General features: G+C 53.5%; 3 protein-coding genes across 27 annotated transcripts; 2 read left to right on the top strand and 1 right to left on the bottom strand.

Annotated features, from left to right (window-relative positions):
• Positions 1-57: 57 nt before the first annotated feature.
• On the top strand, positions 58-3,939 carry ZNF513 (zinc finger protein 513). 6 transcript variants are annotated; one of them, XM_086326050.1, is made up of 5 exons: positions 393-427; positions 954-1,115; positions 2,093-2,263; positions 2,367-2,677; positions 2,768-3,939. In XM_086326050.1, exons 4-5 carry the CDS (start codon positions 2,383-2,385, stop codon positions 3,592-3,594), a joined length of 1,122 nt encoding a protein of 373 aa, XP_086182176.1. In that variant the 5' UTR covers positions 393-427; positions 954-1,115; positions 2,093-2,263; positions 2,367-2,382; the 3' UTR covers positions 3,595-3,939. The 6 variants fall into 6 exon arrangements, with proteins under 6 accessions (XP_086182172.1, XP_086182171.1, XP_086182176.1 ...); XM_086326048.1 differs by lacking the exon at positions 393-427 and adding an exon at positions 464-711; XM_086326049.1 differs by lacking the exon at positions 393-427 and adding an exon at positions 734-838.
• A 106-nt stretch (positions 3,940-4,045) lies between these two features.
• SNX17 (sorting nexin 17) lies at positions 4,046-9,840 on the bottom strand. Of its 2 annotated transcripts, XM_086326051.1 has the most exons (15): positions 9,664-9,840; positions 9,127-9,201; positions 8,007-8,124; positions 7,318-7,382; positions 6,923-7,033; positions 6,715-6,805; positions 6,484-6,571; positions 6,171-6,240; positions 5,794-5,886; positions 5,495-5,698; positions 5,227-5,352; positions 4,985-5,062; positions 4,786-4,860; positions 4,653-4,694; positions 4,046-4,559 (listed from the first exon to the last, which is right to left on the bottom strand). In XM_086326051.1, the coding sequence occupies exons 1-15, from the start codon at positions 9,724-9,726 to the stop codon at positions 4,446-4,448; spliced, it is 1,413 nt and encodes a 470-aa protein (XP_086182177.1). In that variant the 5' UTR covers positions 9,727-9,840; the 3' UTR covers positions 4,046-4,445. The 2 variants fall into 2 exon arrangements, with proteins under 2 accessions (XP_086182177.1, XP_086182178.1); XM_086326052.1 differs by lacking the exon at positions 9,127-9,201.
• Positions 9,841-10,088: 248 nt separating this feature from the next.
• Positions 10,089-14,617, top strand: EIF2B4 (eukaryotic translation initiation factor 2B subunit delta). Of its 19 annotated transcripts, none has more exons than XR_015136580.1 (13): positions 10,089-10,132; positions 10,515-10,558; positions 10,887-11,022; positions 11,201-11,407; positions 11,675-11,757; positions 11,956-12,047; positions 12,283-12,397; positions 12,592-12,668; positions 12,875-12,977; positions 13,198-13,341; positions 13,480-13,657; positions 14,065-14,245; positions 14,370-14,617. XR_015136580.1 is itself a non-coding variant. In XM_086326035.1 (13 exons), the coding sequence occupies exons 1-13, from the start codon at positions 10,102-10,104 to the stop codon at positions 14,567-14,569; spliced, it is 1,572 nt and encodes a 523-aa protein (XP_086182161.1). In that variant the 5' UTR covers positions 10,089-10,101; the 3' UTR covers positions 14,570-14,617. The 19 variants fall into 19 exon arrangements, 10 of the variants coding, with proteins under 10 accessions (XP_086182161.1, XP_086182166.1, XP_086182160.1 ...); XR_015136581.1 differs by having other exon boundaries at positions 10,089-10,307; XM_086326035.1 differs by having other exon boundaries at positions 11,204-11,407; positions 13,214-13,341.
• The last annotated feature ends 567 nt before the right edge of the window (positions 14,618-15,184 follow it).

The raw sequence follows: 15,184 nt of genomic DNA, 5'->3' as shown, positions 1-15,184 counted from the left end.
CTCCGTACTTAATTCCCACCAGAGTAACAGCTAGCGCGTGCGTGCGTGCGTGTGTGTGTGTGTGCACGCGCGCGCGCCTGCCTGCCTGTAGTGTAAGCTGGGGAGAAGCAGCCTGGGTATTCTAACTCCCTGAGCTGCTGACAGGCTGGCCTGCTGTCGTAGCTCTTCTCACCCCCTCCTAGAGTTAGGAATGATTTCCTTGTTCCTCCTGCGAGGAGTCAAAGGCTGGTGGCCTTTAAAGCTAGGGGTTGGGTTCGACCTGCCCTCCTTGCCGGCCAGGTTCCACCTGATTCCTGACTGGCTCTTCCGCTTGCTTTCGTCACAATCACTTCCTGGTCACACTGTGGACGCTTTAGCTGCTTCTACTTTTCACGGACTACGCGTCCCGTGTGGCTCTGCGGCAGCGGAAGCGGAAGCGAGTACGGAGGTACCAGCTGGTCTCCGTAGGGGGGTAGGGGGCTCCATGAATGGACGCGGCGGCGGCGGCGGGAGCGGCCTGAGCTGGGCGCCGGGGCCAGGGCCGGGGGCTGCCCGGGGCCCGCGCCGTTGTATGGGGACTGACTGCGGGCCCTGAGAGGAAGGGCGGGCGGGCCGAATTTAGAGGGCGGGGCCGGGCGGCCGCAGGCCGGAGGCGCGTCGGGCTGGAGCCGGTCACGATGCCCCGAAGGAAGCAAAGCCACCCGCAGCCCGTGAAATGCGAGGGGGTCAAAGGTCAGGGGTCAGGGGCCGTGAGGTGGGGAGGAGCGGGGGTGGGGTCAGTGGCGAGGGTTTAGGTCTGGGTGGAGGGCGATTCCTGAGGGATGGGGTGGGCGATCTGGACTCCTAACTTCCCATCAAGGTACCCTAGAGGGTCTGTGAGTGCGGGAAGCACGGTCTGTGAGGGTTGTCTGCCCGGGTGCGGATGATGGGCTCGGTTCCTGAGGGAGAATCTACAAGCTCCCTCCCCTCTTCAGTGGATACCGAAGACTCCCTCGACGAAGGACCCGGGGCCCTGGTATTGGAGAGTGATTTGCTACTAGGCCAGGATCTGGAGTTTGAAGAAGAGGAGGAAGAGGAAGAGGAGGAAGGTGACCGCAACAGCGACCAGCTCATGGGCTTCGAGAGAGACTCTGAAGGTGGGTTTGGGGGCACTTAAGAAAGTGACCACTGGAACCCCAGCCTTTAGAAGGTGGGTTAGGTTTAGTGCTTGTGAGCAAAACACGCATTCCTGCCAGTGCGACTGGTTTAGTGTAAGTTTAGATTTGAGCTAGATTTCTTCATTTGTCTGATGGTCCTTCACTTTGTTGATGTGAAGTTTTGGGGCCTGATTCAAAGATGTTATGAATAATACAGTGGAGGAATCACAAAGAGCGACTGACTACAAGTAAATGCCCTTTTAATAACCTTGTCTTGCTCCCTAGCCCATTCATTCATTAGGAGTTTAAGAGGTTTAGGGAAGCAACCTCATTCATGCTGGTACTTCTGACTCCATTTCACCTGCAACATAAACTCCTTTTGTACTGAGGTTTTAATCTCTACCCTCAAATATCCTTCACAGTCTTCCCTGTGATCTTAGCATCACCCCATCCTAAGTTGCTGCACTACTTATCTATCCACTTAATGTCACTTCTGGAAGATGCTTTTGAAAGTCATTGAAGGGATCCACATAAAAGGGAATCCATCCTTTAGGCTTAGAAGTAGTATTACACGCATTACTTTGTTTCTTCTTCACTCCAAATTTTGCCTCTTGAGGTAGTATGGAGCTGATTATAAATTAAAAACTGAGTCCTCACTGATGGATGAATTAGAAAAACGTCTCAGGCCTTTGCCTTGTGTATTTTTGCTTTCTTATCCCAAGAATTACTTGTTGATTGATTTCAATCGGTGGTCCACTGTGAACCACACATTTTTTTCCATTCCGTGAACCTATGTACAACTCTGTCATCACTGGGTTAGTCCAGGCTCAGAGGTAGCTAATTCATGTTGATTGTTTAGGGTCACTGAATTGAAGAGAAGGGTGGAGCCCAGCAAGTGGTGAGGCTACAAGTGAGAAAAAGGGAGTTTTGAGTCTGGTTCTGCCCTGTGTTGATGTCTCTTCTGTCTGTCTCACCAGGAGACTCTCTGGGGGCCAGGCCTGGGCTTCCCTACGGGCTGAGCGACGACGAGTCTGGGGGCGGCCGCGCACTAAGTGCGGAGAGTGAAGTTGAGGAGCCAACCAGGGGTCCAGGGGAGGCCAGGGGTGAGAGGCCAGGCCCAGCCTGCCAGCTGTGTGGGGGGCCCACAGGTGAGGGGCCGTGTTGTGGGGCAGGACCGGGTGGGGGGCCCCCGCTGCCCCCACGTCTACTGTATTCATGCCGCCTCTGCGCCTTCGTGTCCCACTACTCGAGCCACCTGAAGCGGCACATGCAGACACACAGCGGGGAGAAGCCGTTCCGCTGTGGCCGCTGCCCCTACGCCTCAGCCCAGCTCGTCAACCTGACACGACACACCCGCACCCACACTGGCGAGAAGCCCTACCGCTGTCCCCACTGCCCCTTTGCCTGCAGCAGCCTGGGCAACCTGAGGCGGCATCAGCGCACCCACGCAGGGCCCCCCACCCCTCCCTGCCCGACCTGTGGCTTCCGCTGCTGTGCTCCACGTCCTGCCCGGCCTCCCAGTCCCACAGAGCAGGAGGGGGCAGTGCCTCGGCGACCCGAAGGTAAAAAGCCAGGACTAAAGGACCTGGGACACGGGTGGGTGGCCTTAGGGGGTACCTGTGTTCATAGCCCAGGTCTCACTGTCCCCACAGATGCCCTGCTGCTTCCAGATCTGAGCCTCCATGTGTCACCAGGCGGTGCCAGCTTCCTGCCGGACTGTGGGCAGCTGCGGGGTGAAGGGGAAGGCCTGTGTGGGACTGGGTCAGAACCACTGCCAGAGCTGCTGTTCCCTTGGACCTGCCGGAACTGTGGGCAAGAGCTGGAGGAGGGGGAGGGCAGTCGACTGGGAGCAGCCACGTGTGGGCGCTGCATGCGAGGAGAGACTGGCGGTAGTGCCAGTGGGGGACCCCAGGGCCCCAGTGACAAAGGCTTCGCCTGCAGCCTCTGCCCCTTTGCCACTCATTATCCCAACCACTTGGCTCGGCACATGAAGACGCACAGTGGTGAGAAGCCCTTCCGTTGTGCCCGTTGTCCCTATGCCTCTGCTCACCTGGACAACCTGAAACGGCACCAGCGCGTCCACACGGGAGAGAAACCCTACAAGTGCCCCCTCTGCCCCTATGCCTGTGGTAACCTGGCCAACCTCAAACGTCATGGTCGGATCCACTCTGGGGACAAACCTTTTCGGTGTAGCCTTTGCAACTACAGCTGCAATCAGAGTATGAACCTCAAACGCCACATGCTGCGGCACACAGGCGAGAAGCCCTTCCGCTGTGCCACCTGCGCCTATACCACGGGCCACTGGGACAACTACAAGCGCCACCAGAAGGTGCATGGCCATGGTGGGGCGGGAGGGCCTGGCCTCTCTGCTTCTGAGGGCTGGGCCCCACCTCACAGTCCTCCCCCAGTTTTGAGCTCTCGGGGCCCGACAGCCCTGGGTGCCACCAGTAGCCGAGCTCTCCATACAGACTCACCCTGAACTAGGTCCTTCTGTCCCAGGGCTCCATGCAGTAGTCCTGACCCTCCTGTGTTTTATACAGACGGACCAGAAGCCACCTTCTCCTTCCTCCCCCGCTGGCCAGGGGGCTCCACACTGACTCACCTAGGCACTGTATGGACCAGCCCAAACCCCATGGGCAGGGGACCCATATGGACCAGGGGGCCTTGCCTTGACTGATGCACTTCATCAGCTCAGTGAGAAGGGCCCTGTATTCATCTCCACTGCTCCCAGGGGCAGTGGAGGAACTGGCTGGGGGACTGTCCAGCCTCACACCTGTTTATTTAACTTATTTCAGTGCTTTATAATAAAGGAAACACTAACAAAGCCATGTCTATGCTGAGTTGGCAGCGACAAGCACGGCTCAGGCTCACCCTTAGCACAGCAGTGCATGCTGTGATGGGGGGAGCAGGGGCAGAGAGGGAACCAGAGGTAGGCAGCAATCAGGCTGAGTTTAATGATGGGGAGCTGGGCCAGACCGTACACAGACCTCTGCCCATCCCCTTGGCTCATGGCCCTGAGAAGCCAGAAGCAGCCTGGAGGGAACTGTGGTTCCTCCCCAGGCAGGTAGCCATGGTCCCGTGGACTTTGTGCAAAATACTAAATGCTAATTTGGCATTGAGGGCCAGCTCTAGGCGATCCTTTGTATAGCCAGCCCCAGGATTGGGGGGAGGGGGAGGGAGAGGTGGGTTAGGAGGCCCCTGGCTGAGAGAAGAAAAGGAGACAAGAAAAAGGAAAATGCCCCCAGTTTGGGAGGCAGGGCGGGATACAGGCACAGGGCAAGTTTCTGAACATTCTCCCAGGGCAGAGGGCAGACATCCAAGCGCTGGAGATCACAGGTCCTCGTCTCCAATGCCCTCGAAGGCAAAATTGCCGTGGACGTCACTGGCACTGGCATCTGTACCAGGAGTGCCAATCCCCCGCAGGCTCACAGCACTCAACTTGCTCTGGAATAAAGGGAGGGTTGGGGGTCAGAGGGCCTGAGCCTCCCTGAGATCCCCTACATACACCAACCTCACCAAGCCTCGTGGGAAACTCACTGAGAGTTTGACCATGGACTCCCGGCTGGCGTCCGGTGACTCCTGGGGAAGAGGAGGCAGCAGCATCAGAGACCTTGTGGGGAGGTCAGGCAAGGGCTGGGGGCTGGGGCACCGATCAGGGAGCAGTACTTACAAGCAACGGTGGTGACTTCACGGCTTGCTGGCTGTCTGAGCGTCTCAGGGTGCCCCCCACCCGCCGGCGCAGCATCTGGGGATGGAGACGTGAGGCGCTGGTAAGGGCAGGATCACTCCCATGGGAATCCTGAGCCTTTCCCTCCCTCAGAAGCGTCAGCCCTAGAACAAAAGGCAGGGAGAGCACAGCCACCGCGTACCTTCCTGATACTGCCACCAGATTTCTTCACCATCAGTTCATCTACCATGGACTGCAAGCAGATACTCATCATGATAGCCTGAGGACAAGGGGAGAGCTCAGCCTGACTAGAGTGGTCACCCTGAGCCCAGCACCCCTAGGACAAGGGCTCCCACTCACATGGAGTCCTGGAAGCCCTAGACTTGGGTATCTAAGAGAGACGGTGCAATGGGCTCCAGAGGAGGCCTGAGGGTGGGCTCACACCTGGGGGCTGGTGATGGTGACCCACTGTAGCCGGTCCTTGCTCATGAGGTATTCAAAAGCCAGTTCCAGGCGCACCTCACCCCGGCCCCGGCCGGGGCTGCTTGTGCCTCCACTGGGCAGTGGCACCTGGAGAAGAAGGGGAATCAGGTTGAGTTCGTTCTCAGCCTAAGAGACTGTGCTTCTTGCCTTGACCTACTCCAGCCCATTCCCAAAGCTCAAGGCTTGCCAGGCCTCCATCCCAAAGGCCCCCCCTCCTACCCCAACTCACAGAGGAGGTGACCCGCCAGCACCGCATGCGGGTGACCCGGAAGGAGCCTTCACGGAGTTGCTGGCCAGGCAGGCGGAGCTGGAGGCTGAGCTCACTGTTGCCTGCGCTCACCACCACCGGACAGTCCTTCTCTGGGAAGTCAGCCACACAGGCATCGAAGCGCAAGTAGCCGTAATGCCGCAGTGTCTGGGCCAGTCGCAGGAACTGAAACCCAGTCACCATGTGGGCGAGTCAGGAGGGGAAGCAGGACAGCCCAGAGGAAGCAACCCCTTGGAGGGAGATGGGGAGGCAAGGCTCACCTCCTTCTTGGAGACCTTCTCCTGCAGTGATTTGAGCTGCCGGTGCTGCTCCTTGGTGACCAGGATCCATCCACGCTCAATGTCTGCTACCGTCTACAGTGGAGACATGGTGTGAGGGGCAGGGGTCCAAAGAAAATGTCCAGTTACCTCTGTCCAGCCTGACCCCTAGCCCCACATCTGAGCCAGCTCTTTGCAGTGAGTCTTCTTGACCAATCAGCTTACAAAGCAGGGAGAGTACAGGCTGTGCCAGATGCCCTCAGAGTATGCTAGGAACTTCCCCGTGAACTGGCAGTAAAGACACGAAAGGAGTTTTCTCGGCAGAGTGGGACACCAGAGCCATTTTCAGGGGAAGGGTTCTGAGGCAGCTCCAAGCTCACCTGAGCATAAAGCAGGTTCAGGCCAACCCGGTTCTCCATGACATCGTCGTCATAGGCAGAGTCCCAATAACTGTGAGGCCAAGGGGTGGAAAGGGGTAATGGGGCTAAGCTGAGGGAAGGCAAGAGGTAGAAAGGAAAGGGGGGCAAAACAGGAGCAATTGGGAACTATGGGGTGAAGGCTGATAAAGTCGGAGGAAGCTTGGGAGGCCTGGTAGAAAAACCCAACACTACCCCCTTGCCCAGGTCACTCTGTCTCAATACATGGCCCCATAATCCAACCCAGCACTCTCCCTCCTCCCAGCCCACCCCTGACCTCTTCCTTAGCACAATCTTATACTCTTGACTCCGAAGACTGGTAACAGATACATAAGGCAGCTCAAACTCCTGCAACTTCCGTACAACTATGGGTTTAAAAAAAAAATGAAAATGTCAGACTCAGGGCAGGGAAAGCCCTGGGGAAATGACTGCCACATTCTTGGGGGAGACAGGGAGGCAAATTCACTACTCGAAACAGAGGGAAGTTGTAAAGTCCAGAGAAACTCACATGAAAAGGCTCCATCCTCTTTTTCTCGAACTAGAAAGAGACTGAAGTAGCCAATCAAATCATCTGGAAGATCCAGCTTTGCAGCCACAGCCTGGGGACAAGGAAGGAAGTACAACTCCTCAAATGGGGTGGTTCCAATCATCTTAAGCCTGGGAAGGAGTGCAGGGGGCACGGGGGAAGGAAGACCAGTGCAGAACAAGTGCCTCACCTCCAGGACATCCTCAGTCTGATCTGAAGTTAGCACGTTGACCAGAACTTTCTGCCCGTTGCTGAGTAGCACTTCCAAAGAGACCTCTTCTGTGGGGACCTGCTGTGTCTCCTGGTTGTGAACAAACATGGGAATGGAATGGGAGCACCTCCTTGTTAACTACATGCCCGGCGTCCAGCTCTGACCCCTTCCCAACTATGTATTTCTAGGTCCCTCCAGTGCCTTTATTCTCAGCTGCTTAATTATAAGCTGTGTTTCCGTGATTTCACTGGTACAGCAGAAGCCCCCTTCCATGAAAAGGTGCCAGAATAACTCCTCTGTACTGACCTGATTAAAATGACGTGGCCCTACAGGAAGGTGCTTCAACCTTAAATCTTGGTCCCCCAAAGCCTTACCTGCTGTGCCCGACGCAGGAAACTATTGAAGGTCTCACTGCTCCCAAGCAATGGGTCTTGCCGAACTGTGGGGACAAGAGAATGATGTTTTAGTAACTTATGGTTTCCTCTTGGCTCCTTCCAGTTCTCTTCTTGGTAGGCTCCCTTTCCTTGGCTGATGGTGGCCTATCACATATCCCAGCTGGCCTCACCCCACTCACTGTTTGCATAATTTTTTAACTTAATTTTTATTTTTTGGCTGACCGTGCAGTATGTGGGATCTTGGGTTCCCGACTAGGGACCAAACTGGCACCCTCAGCCTTGGAAGTGCTGTCTTAACCATTGTATTGCCAGGGAAGTCCCCTGCATAAATTCCTCACCTGCCCTACCCTTAGCTACCATCTAGTTAAGTACTATCTATAGAACTTAATGTTCATCTAAAGCACATCAGACACAAATGAAGTATGAAGTTCTCCCGATTAACTGAAAATGTTTTAAGACTGTTTAGTGCCGTATCAGTACTTCTTATAGACGTCAAGGCCAAAACTGCTTTTCTGATACCCAGATACTAGAGCATCCTTGCATGTTATTTACTTTTGCTTATTAAATCAAATAAGAGGCTTCCCAGCAGAGCCTTCTACAGAATCAGCTGTTTTGACTCTCCCCATAATCCTCAACAGAGTCAGCCTCTATTCCCTTGAGCCACTCACCAGCTTGCATGTACTTCTCTAACTGCTCTCTCCTCTGTTCCACCTCAGCAGGTGTTAAAGAGAAAAGCTTCTTTGGGGGAAACGCAGGAAGCACATTTGCCCCATATTCCTTCCGAAGCTATTTGGAGAAAGAGATACAACTCTTTACATAAACATCACAAGTGACAAGAGGCAATCCACATTCATAATGTTCTCTTGGGCTCCCCTTCCTTTTCCTCAATCACTGCTCCCCTATCGACCCTGGTCACCCAGGAAATGATTCCTTTGGCAGGGGCAGCCATTCCTCTATCCTAGATATATGTCCTTTTCAATCTTACAGTGTGTGAGTCAGCCCCTTCACAGGGTGGGAAGGGTTTATATAGGGCCAGGGCCTAGTGAGCCCCTTGATTATCTAGCAAGGCTGTATTCATTGAACCCCTACAGGAAGCAAAGGGTTTTGTAAGGAGAGTTTATGTGCACAGTCAAGTAATAGCTAAGTATATTCACAAAGCATCTTAGGATTTAAAGGGACACTGCAGATCAATTAATCCATTTTTCAATTGGAGTAGCTAAGGCCCAAAGAAATCAGGCAGCTTGCTTAGAGTTGCACAACTAGTTATCAGTATAATCAAGACTCTACTGAATTAAATACAGAGCTCACAATCTGGTGAGAACAGAAACATTACATCACAGACACAGGATAACTGGAACAGCTACACCCAGTCAGGTGCATCAAGGAACACAGACCCAAACTGATGAATGGTTTGTATGAACCGGGAAAAGAATTTCAAGTTGCAGCTCAGCTGACAGAAGGAAAGTGCTTTGGCAGCCGAGGGGAAAGGGTGGGCGATCTCTCCATGCACAGGCACAGGCAGTGTACAGGCTGTGTAAGACGGGGGCAGAGAAGCAGGAAGGAGAATGTGAGTATAGACAGGGATGGTTAGAGTGGCAGACATTAAGCTTCCTAGGGAGTTCCCCGGAAATGTCACACGACCAGATAAAGCACTAAATCCTCCCCTGCGGCTGTGATTAAAAGGGAACTACAGCCTACGGATAAGCGACGAGGCGGGAAATGGAGACGCTGGTGCCCAGGTGGAGGATAGGGCTTGACGCTGCCTCAAGGCAGGGGTGCCAGTCCCACCTGCTCGTGCAGCCCCAGGAGCTGGCTGTAGCGCACCCGACAGTGCAGGACTCCATTCACGTGAATGTTATAGGCCTGAGGACACAAAAGCAGGCAAGCATTTTAGGGTCGCGGTCTGGGCGGTCCCCTTGCGAACCCTGGCCGGAAGTGGCCTGGCACAGCTGCGCTGAGGAACGCGCCGAGATCTTCCGAGGATTGCCAGTCCATCTCCCCCAGAGCCAGGTCCCAAAGCAGAAGGGCCAGTCGGGGCAAACTCGAGCGCTCAGGCTGCAGTCTTCTTCCCTAAGAGGCCAGTGACGCCCACCAGAGTAGCCGCGGCCCAGCCGAGGGAGGCGATGCGGCCGAACAAAGGACCTACAGGAGCTGGGGCGACCTCTGGACGAATCTCAGGCGTAATATAAGCTCCCAGCGAGGCCGTCGGGAGTCGGCGGCCTGTGACCAGGCCTGAAAGGTGGCAGCCAGACCTCGGAGGCCGCTCGGAGAGGCTCCGGCCCGTTATCCCCGCCCCTGCCCGACTGGGCTCCGGCCGCTCCTCACCACGTAGGCGGAGCCGCCGCTGTCCCCGCTGCGGGACTCGGTTTCAGGAATGGAAAAGTGCATATTCCCTGCAGCAGGGCCCGGCCGGGCTCCGGACTATAAGGGCCGCAGCGGCTTTGCACGCTCGCCTCCGCTTCTTAGCGCGTCCCCGCAGTCTCGCTCGCCATTTTGGGGGGTGGGGGTGGGCGCGAGATCGGCTATGGGAAGGGCTGGGAACGTTCGCGCTGGGACGCAGCGCCGCCTGGCATTCTGGGAATTGTAGTCTAAGGGATTAGGAGCCTGAAATTGCGATGGCCCTTATCGCGACCCGTAGCCCGGGGCGGGACCCCAGTGCATGCAGGGGTTTGTAGTCCGCCTGGAGCTGCGCGACACGGCTGTCTACCCAGGGGGCGCTCTAGTCGCGGTGACCCCGGCGGGCGGAGCCTAGAACGGAGGGTGATGGCTACCGTGGCTGTGGCTGTTCGCGAGGGTGAGTGAAGGGCCGGGCGCACAAATAAGTACGTGAGCCAACGGCTCCAGAAGGCTATTGCTGGGCCCTGGGTCCCTTTGGGCCCCGTCATTTGGTTCCCGCGCCACGACGGACTCTGGCCGGCAGTGCCTCGGACGCACTCTGCGCCGCGCACCGGCTTGTTTCTCCTGGAAGAGTGCGTGCTCGCTTCTTTCCCCCGCCCGGCTTCCCTTTGATCCGGCCGCGCACTGCGTCCCCACGCGGATCCCAGGCTCACCTCCCGCCTGGTGGCGGAGCCGAGCTCTGGTCATGCCGAGGCAGCAACCAGCTGTCCCGAGTACGAGTCCCCCCAAACCCTCCCGGAGCCTCTCTAGTTCACTTTGTGCCCTGTTTTCTGATGCAGACTCGGGATCTGGGATGAAGGCGGAGCTTGCTCCTCGGCCTGGGGTAAGTGAGGGTGCCCGCACAAGCTACCTACCCTGTCAGGCAGTACGCAGGAGCCTGTATCAACTTCATTCCGTCCCAGCCTCCATCCTCGTTCCACTTTATTTTTCGGTAAAGCCAGGAGATTTTTACAGAGTTTTGTCAGCCTTATGGTAGTGTGACTCTGACTTGAAGGAGAAACTTCTATCCCTGTAGGCTCTTAGCTTGTAACAAGGAGCTGGTGAAACTCAGGAAGGATTAGGGACCGTGTGGGAGTCTAGTAAGTATCCAGTAGTGTTTATTCATTTTTGGAATTATTGGGGAAGAGCAGTATTGTGTGTCTGTGTCTTAGGCAGAGGGGAGGGAGATGACCCAAGAAGAAAAGCTGCAGCTTCGGAAAGAAAAGAAACAGCAGAAGAAGAAACGGAAAGAGGAAAAGGGGGCAGAAACAGAAACTGGCTCCGCTGTATCTGCAGCCCAGTGTCAAGGTGTGGGGGCTTTTCAAAGGGCTGGGGTGTGAAGCTGGTAAAGGGATGTGGTGGGAAAAAAGTGGGGGAGACAGGACAAAGTTGATTTGAACAAGTGAAAAGGAAAAGAGGCTTTGGTTGGGCATAGCTATTACTTACCTGCCCAAGAGGCTTGGGCACCTGCCTCTTCTACCTTTAGTAGGCCCAGCCAAACACCTGGCAGGACCGGACAGTCAGTTGGGCACTGCCAAGGAGAAAGTTCCAGCAGGTAGGAGTAAAGCTGAACTTCGAGCTGAACGGCGGGCCAAGCAAGAGGCTGAACGGGCCCTGAAGCAGGCGAGAAAAGGGGACCAAGGAGGGCCACCTCCTCAAGCCTGCCCCAGCACAGCTGGAGAAACCCCCTCAGGTATTGTCCCTTCATTTCAAGATCTCCGTTGATTCAAAGGCCTATATTAGCTCAGGCTGTCCCACCAGAGAACAGCTGCCGGTTTTTACCTTGGTTCCCAGAGTTCACAGTTCTCCCGTCAGCCTCTTCCTACCGCTGTTTCTTCATCTACCTTTTTTCTCCAGTTTTCTACCCTGCCTCAAATTTCTCTTGATGTCCCTTATGCCCTGAAAGCAGATTTCTCTTTATCACCTACAGTGTCTTGAAGACATGATTGTTATCTTCTAGGAGTGAAGCGTCTGCCTGAGCATAGTCAGGTTGATGACCCCACACTTCTGAGAAGGCTTGTGAAAAAACCAGAGCGACAGCAGGTAAGAAGTGGGTTTGGAGTATGGCCAGAAAGAGCCTAGGGAGATGGAATAGAGGGAGGAAAGTTGCTCGGGGCAAAGTGAGACCTTGGAAAAGGATGAGTATTTGGGTCAAAGCGGGCTCACTGTCTTTTTCCTTCCCAGCATCATCCCACAGTTTTAAACTCAGGGCCTTTGGTCCTGTCCCCTTGTTTTGTCAAGGTTCCTACACGAAAGGATTATGGATCCAAAGTCAGTCTCTTCTCCCACCTACCCCAGTACAGCAGACAAAACTCTTTGACCCAGTTTATGAGGTAGGATTTTATGAAACTGTCATAACTTTTAAGTCTGAGGAGTTTTAGTAATTCTGTTTTCAAAATGACTGGAACCTGGAGGTTGGATCTGTGGAAAGAAGTATGAACACAAGGCAGAACTCTTGAGGAAATGGGGGTGTCTGTGCTAGTGAAGGAGGTTCATTTTCATCAGAGGCAGGTGGGCAGTAGGTACTCAAGTTCCCTTGCAAAGTGTGTGACACCGCCATCCCATCAGCATCCCATCCTCTGTGATCCACCCAGCCATGGTGCGGCTCGGCCTGCAGTACTCCCAGGGCCTGGTCAGTGGCTCCAATGCCCGGTGCATCGCCCTGCTTCGTGCCTTGCAGCAGGTATGTCCCATCTTATTCCCTCTTATGACCTAGCCTCACCTCCAACACTACCCCAGCTTCTCTCAGCCAGAGTCATCTCTAGGGGAAGATGAAATGACACCATCCTAGAAGACTCTCCTCAGAGAAGCTCACCCTATTCCCCTTTCAGAGACTTGTCAGGGGGCCTTTTTACTGATCAACCTGTGTACCTATAGGTGATTCAGGACTACACAACACCTCCCAGTGAAGAATTGTCAAGGGACCTAGTGAATAAACTAAAGCCCTACTTCAGGTAAGGATGACCACTGCATGTCTCCTCCCACTCTTTACCTTGTTCCGTCCTTTTCTTGAACCCTTTTTCTTGCTCTTCTATCTCTGTTTTTAATTTTTCTGTCTTCTCTTTCAAAAGATGTTTTGAAATATAAAAGCTTTGTGAGCTGTGAAGCATTGCATGGATGCAAGATGTTGTTGTTGTTGTTGTTGTTGTTGTTGTTGTAGCTTCCTGACTCAATGCCGTCCCCTGTCAGCCAGCATGTACAACGCCATCAAGTTCCTTAACAAGGAGATCACGGGTGTGAGCGGCTCTAAGCGGGAAGAGGAGGTGATGAGTATGAGGCATGAGCAAGGCATGCATGGGAGGATGGAGCTAGAAACATATTTGGGACTCCCAGGAAGGGCAGCTATCTGGTCTGCCTGGGCAGGGGTTAAGGAGGTGGTTGGACTGTCTAACCTGGGCCCCCTTTAGTCTCATTGTTATACACATGTTCAAGTATCTGGCATGATAATCAAAGGAAAAAAATGTCCATTTCTTGTTCCTTAAGTGTCTTACTCCATTAGGCCAAGTCAGAACTACGAGCAGCTATTGACAGATATATAAAAGAGAAGATTGTGCTTGCAGCTCAGGCAATCTCACGCTTTGCTTATAAGAAGATCAGTAATGGAGATGTGATCCTGGTATATGGATGGTATGGGCCAAACCCTACGACCAAGAAAACTGGGAAGTGAAATGATCTGAAGAAGGGACTGCCCCTTTGCCCTTTAGGAATGAGCTGACCATCAGTCAGTGACGTTTATAACTGAATCCTCCTCTCCCTTCGCTCCAGCTCATCTCTGGTATCACACATTCTTCAGGAGGCTTGGGCTAAGGGCCGGCAATTTCGCGTGGTAGTGGTGGACAGCCGGCCACGGCTGGAGGCAAAGCACACACTACGTTCTCTGGTCCGTGCTGGGGTCCCTGCCTCCTACCTGCTGATTCCTGCAGCTTCCTATGTGCTCCCAGAGGTGAGGGCAGAGTAAAGGGACTCCAAAGTGGAGTAAAAGGGTGCAGTAGTAAAGATGTAATCCCATCTTCCCAACATTGCACTTACCTAGAAATCCTAAAACTCTGTAACCTTGTTGATAGCTAATAGGAAGAACATTTCTAGCACATTACACAGCATGTCTAGCTATGACAGGAACCTTATATTAAACTAGCAGCCACCACCAGGGAACCAGACAAAAAGTAACTTCAGAGTTTAGTCTTCCTGTGGGTGGTGCAGTGAATCAGTGGTCAGGTGTTTTCCAAGGGCCATTATTACGATTTGTTACTCATTGTCTTAATGTTGCTGTCCTGGGTAGGAGTTGGAAACCTTATTCTGTATTGGTCACACATGATTTTTTTTTTTCCTTCTCTCTACTCTTCAAAATAGGTTTCTAAGGTGCTACTGGGAGCTCATGCTCTCCTGGCGAATGGGTCTGTGATGTCCCGGGTAGGGACAGCACAGCTGGCCCTGGTGGCACGGGCCCATAATGTACCAGTGCTGGTCTGCTGTGAAACATACAAGTTCTGTGAGCGTGTGCAGACTGATGCCTTTGTTTCTAATGAGCTAGGTAAGGAGGCCCAGGCGGGCAGAAGAGGAAGTTCCGGGGACCTGAGAAGATTTGGGAGGGAGAAGGGAGGTTGAACTACAACTTATTTTTTAAAAGTACATAAAAGGGTGTACTCCCATTGCAGATGACCCTGATGATCTGCTGTGTGAGCGAGGAGAACATGTGGCCCTGGCTAACTGGCAGAACCACTCGTCGCTACGGTTGTTGAATCTGGTCTATGATGTGACCCCCCCAGAACTGGTAGACCTGGTGATCACAGAGCTGGGGATGATCCCTTGCAGTTCTGTACCTGTTGTCCTACGAGTCAAGAGTAGTGACCAGTGAGTGGCGGAACACAGGGTCAATAAATGACATACTCCCTACACTCAGCAACTCTGCTGCCTGTTATCTCTTTTAGCATCACCACCACTTAGGAGTCCAGACTCCCCAGTCCCTCTTAGCACCTGCTGCGAACCTCTAGACAAAACTTTATGGAAATGTTCTCAGGTGATTAGGTCCATGCCAGTGCTTTGGGGCCAAAGTGAAGGTCAGTATGGAGACCAAAAATTATCCCAAGTCATCAACCATTTATTGAGCATCTATGTGCCAGACACTGAGCTAGATATAAGGAGCAGTACAATAAGGACAAGTAGGAGTCCTACCCTTAGTATTTAGTGTTATTATTATATTAATGTTAAACAAATACAGTGGTATTTGTATTAAATAATGTTACAATTAATATATTAATATTTTATATTCTTAGTACTCAGTAGTTAACATGTGTTGGAAACTGTTGGCCCTTTCTTATTTACAGAGATTAATACCATCCTATGAAGTGAGGTTTTACAGATGAGAAAACTGAGGCACAGAGAGTTGCCGTTACTTGCCCAATGTAACGCTAAGTAAACTGGCATGCGATCTCAGGCATTCTGGGTCTAGAGTCTGTGCCTTTAATTTTTA

Source organism: Bos grunniens, chromosome 11 (genome assembly GCF_055505025.1).
Source record: "Bos grunniens cultivar Pamir isolate PY7600 chromosome 11, Bosgru_T2T1.0, whole genome shotgun sequence".
Classification (NCBI taxonomy): domain Eukaryota; kingdom Metazoa; phylum Chordata; class Mammalia; order Artiodactyla; family Bovidae; genus Bos; species Bos grunniens.
This window is presented reverse-complemented; position numbering and strand designations above follow the sequence as displayed.

Coding starts and splice junctions, on each gene's coding strand:
- ZNF513 (XM_086326045.1), top strand. CDS start 657: ATGCCCCGAAGGAAGCAAAGCCACCCGCAGCCCGTGAAATGCGAGGGG. Junction 712..953: donor GAAATGCGAGGGGGTCAAAG/GTCAGGGGTCAG, acceptor TCCCCTCTTCAG/TGGATACCGAAGACTCCCTC. Junction 1,116..2,092: donor CTTCGAGAGAGACTCTGAAG/GTGGGTTTGGGG, acceptor CTGTCTCACCAG/GAGACTCTCTGGGGGCCAGG.
- SNX17 (XM_086326051.1), bottom strand. CDS start 9,726: ATGCACTTTTCCATTCCTGAAACCGAGTCCCGCAGCGGGGACAGCGGC. Junction 9,202..9,663: donor GCGGCGGCTCCGCCTACGTG/GTGAGGAGCGGC, acceptor TTGTGTCCTCAG/GCCTATAACATTCACGTGAA. Junction 6,241..6,483: donor AAGATTGTGCTAAGGAAGAG/GTCAGGGGTGGG, acceptor TTGGCCTCACAG/TTATTGGGACTCTGCCTATG.
- EIF2B4 (XM_086326032.1), top strand. CDS start 10,421: ATGCCGAGGCAGCAACCAGCTGTCCCGAGTACGAGTCCCCCCAAACCC. Junction 11,758..11,955: donor AAAAACCAGAGCGACAGCAG/GTAAGAAGTGGG, acceptor TGTTTTGTCAAG/GTTCCTACACGAAAGGATTA. Junction 12,669..12,874: donor AAACTAAAGCCCTACTTCAG/GTAAGGATGACC, acceptor TTGTTGTTGTAG/CTTCCTGACTCAATGCCGTC.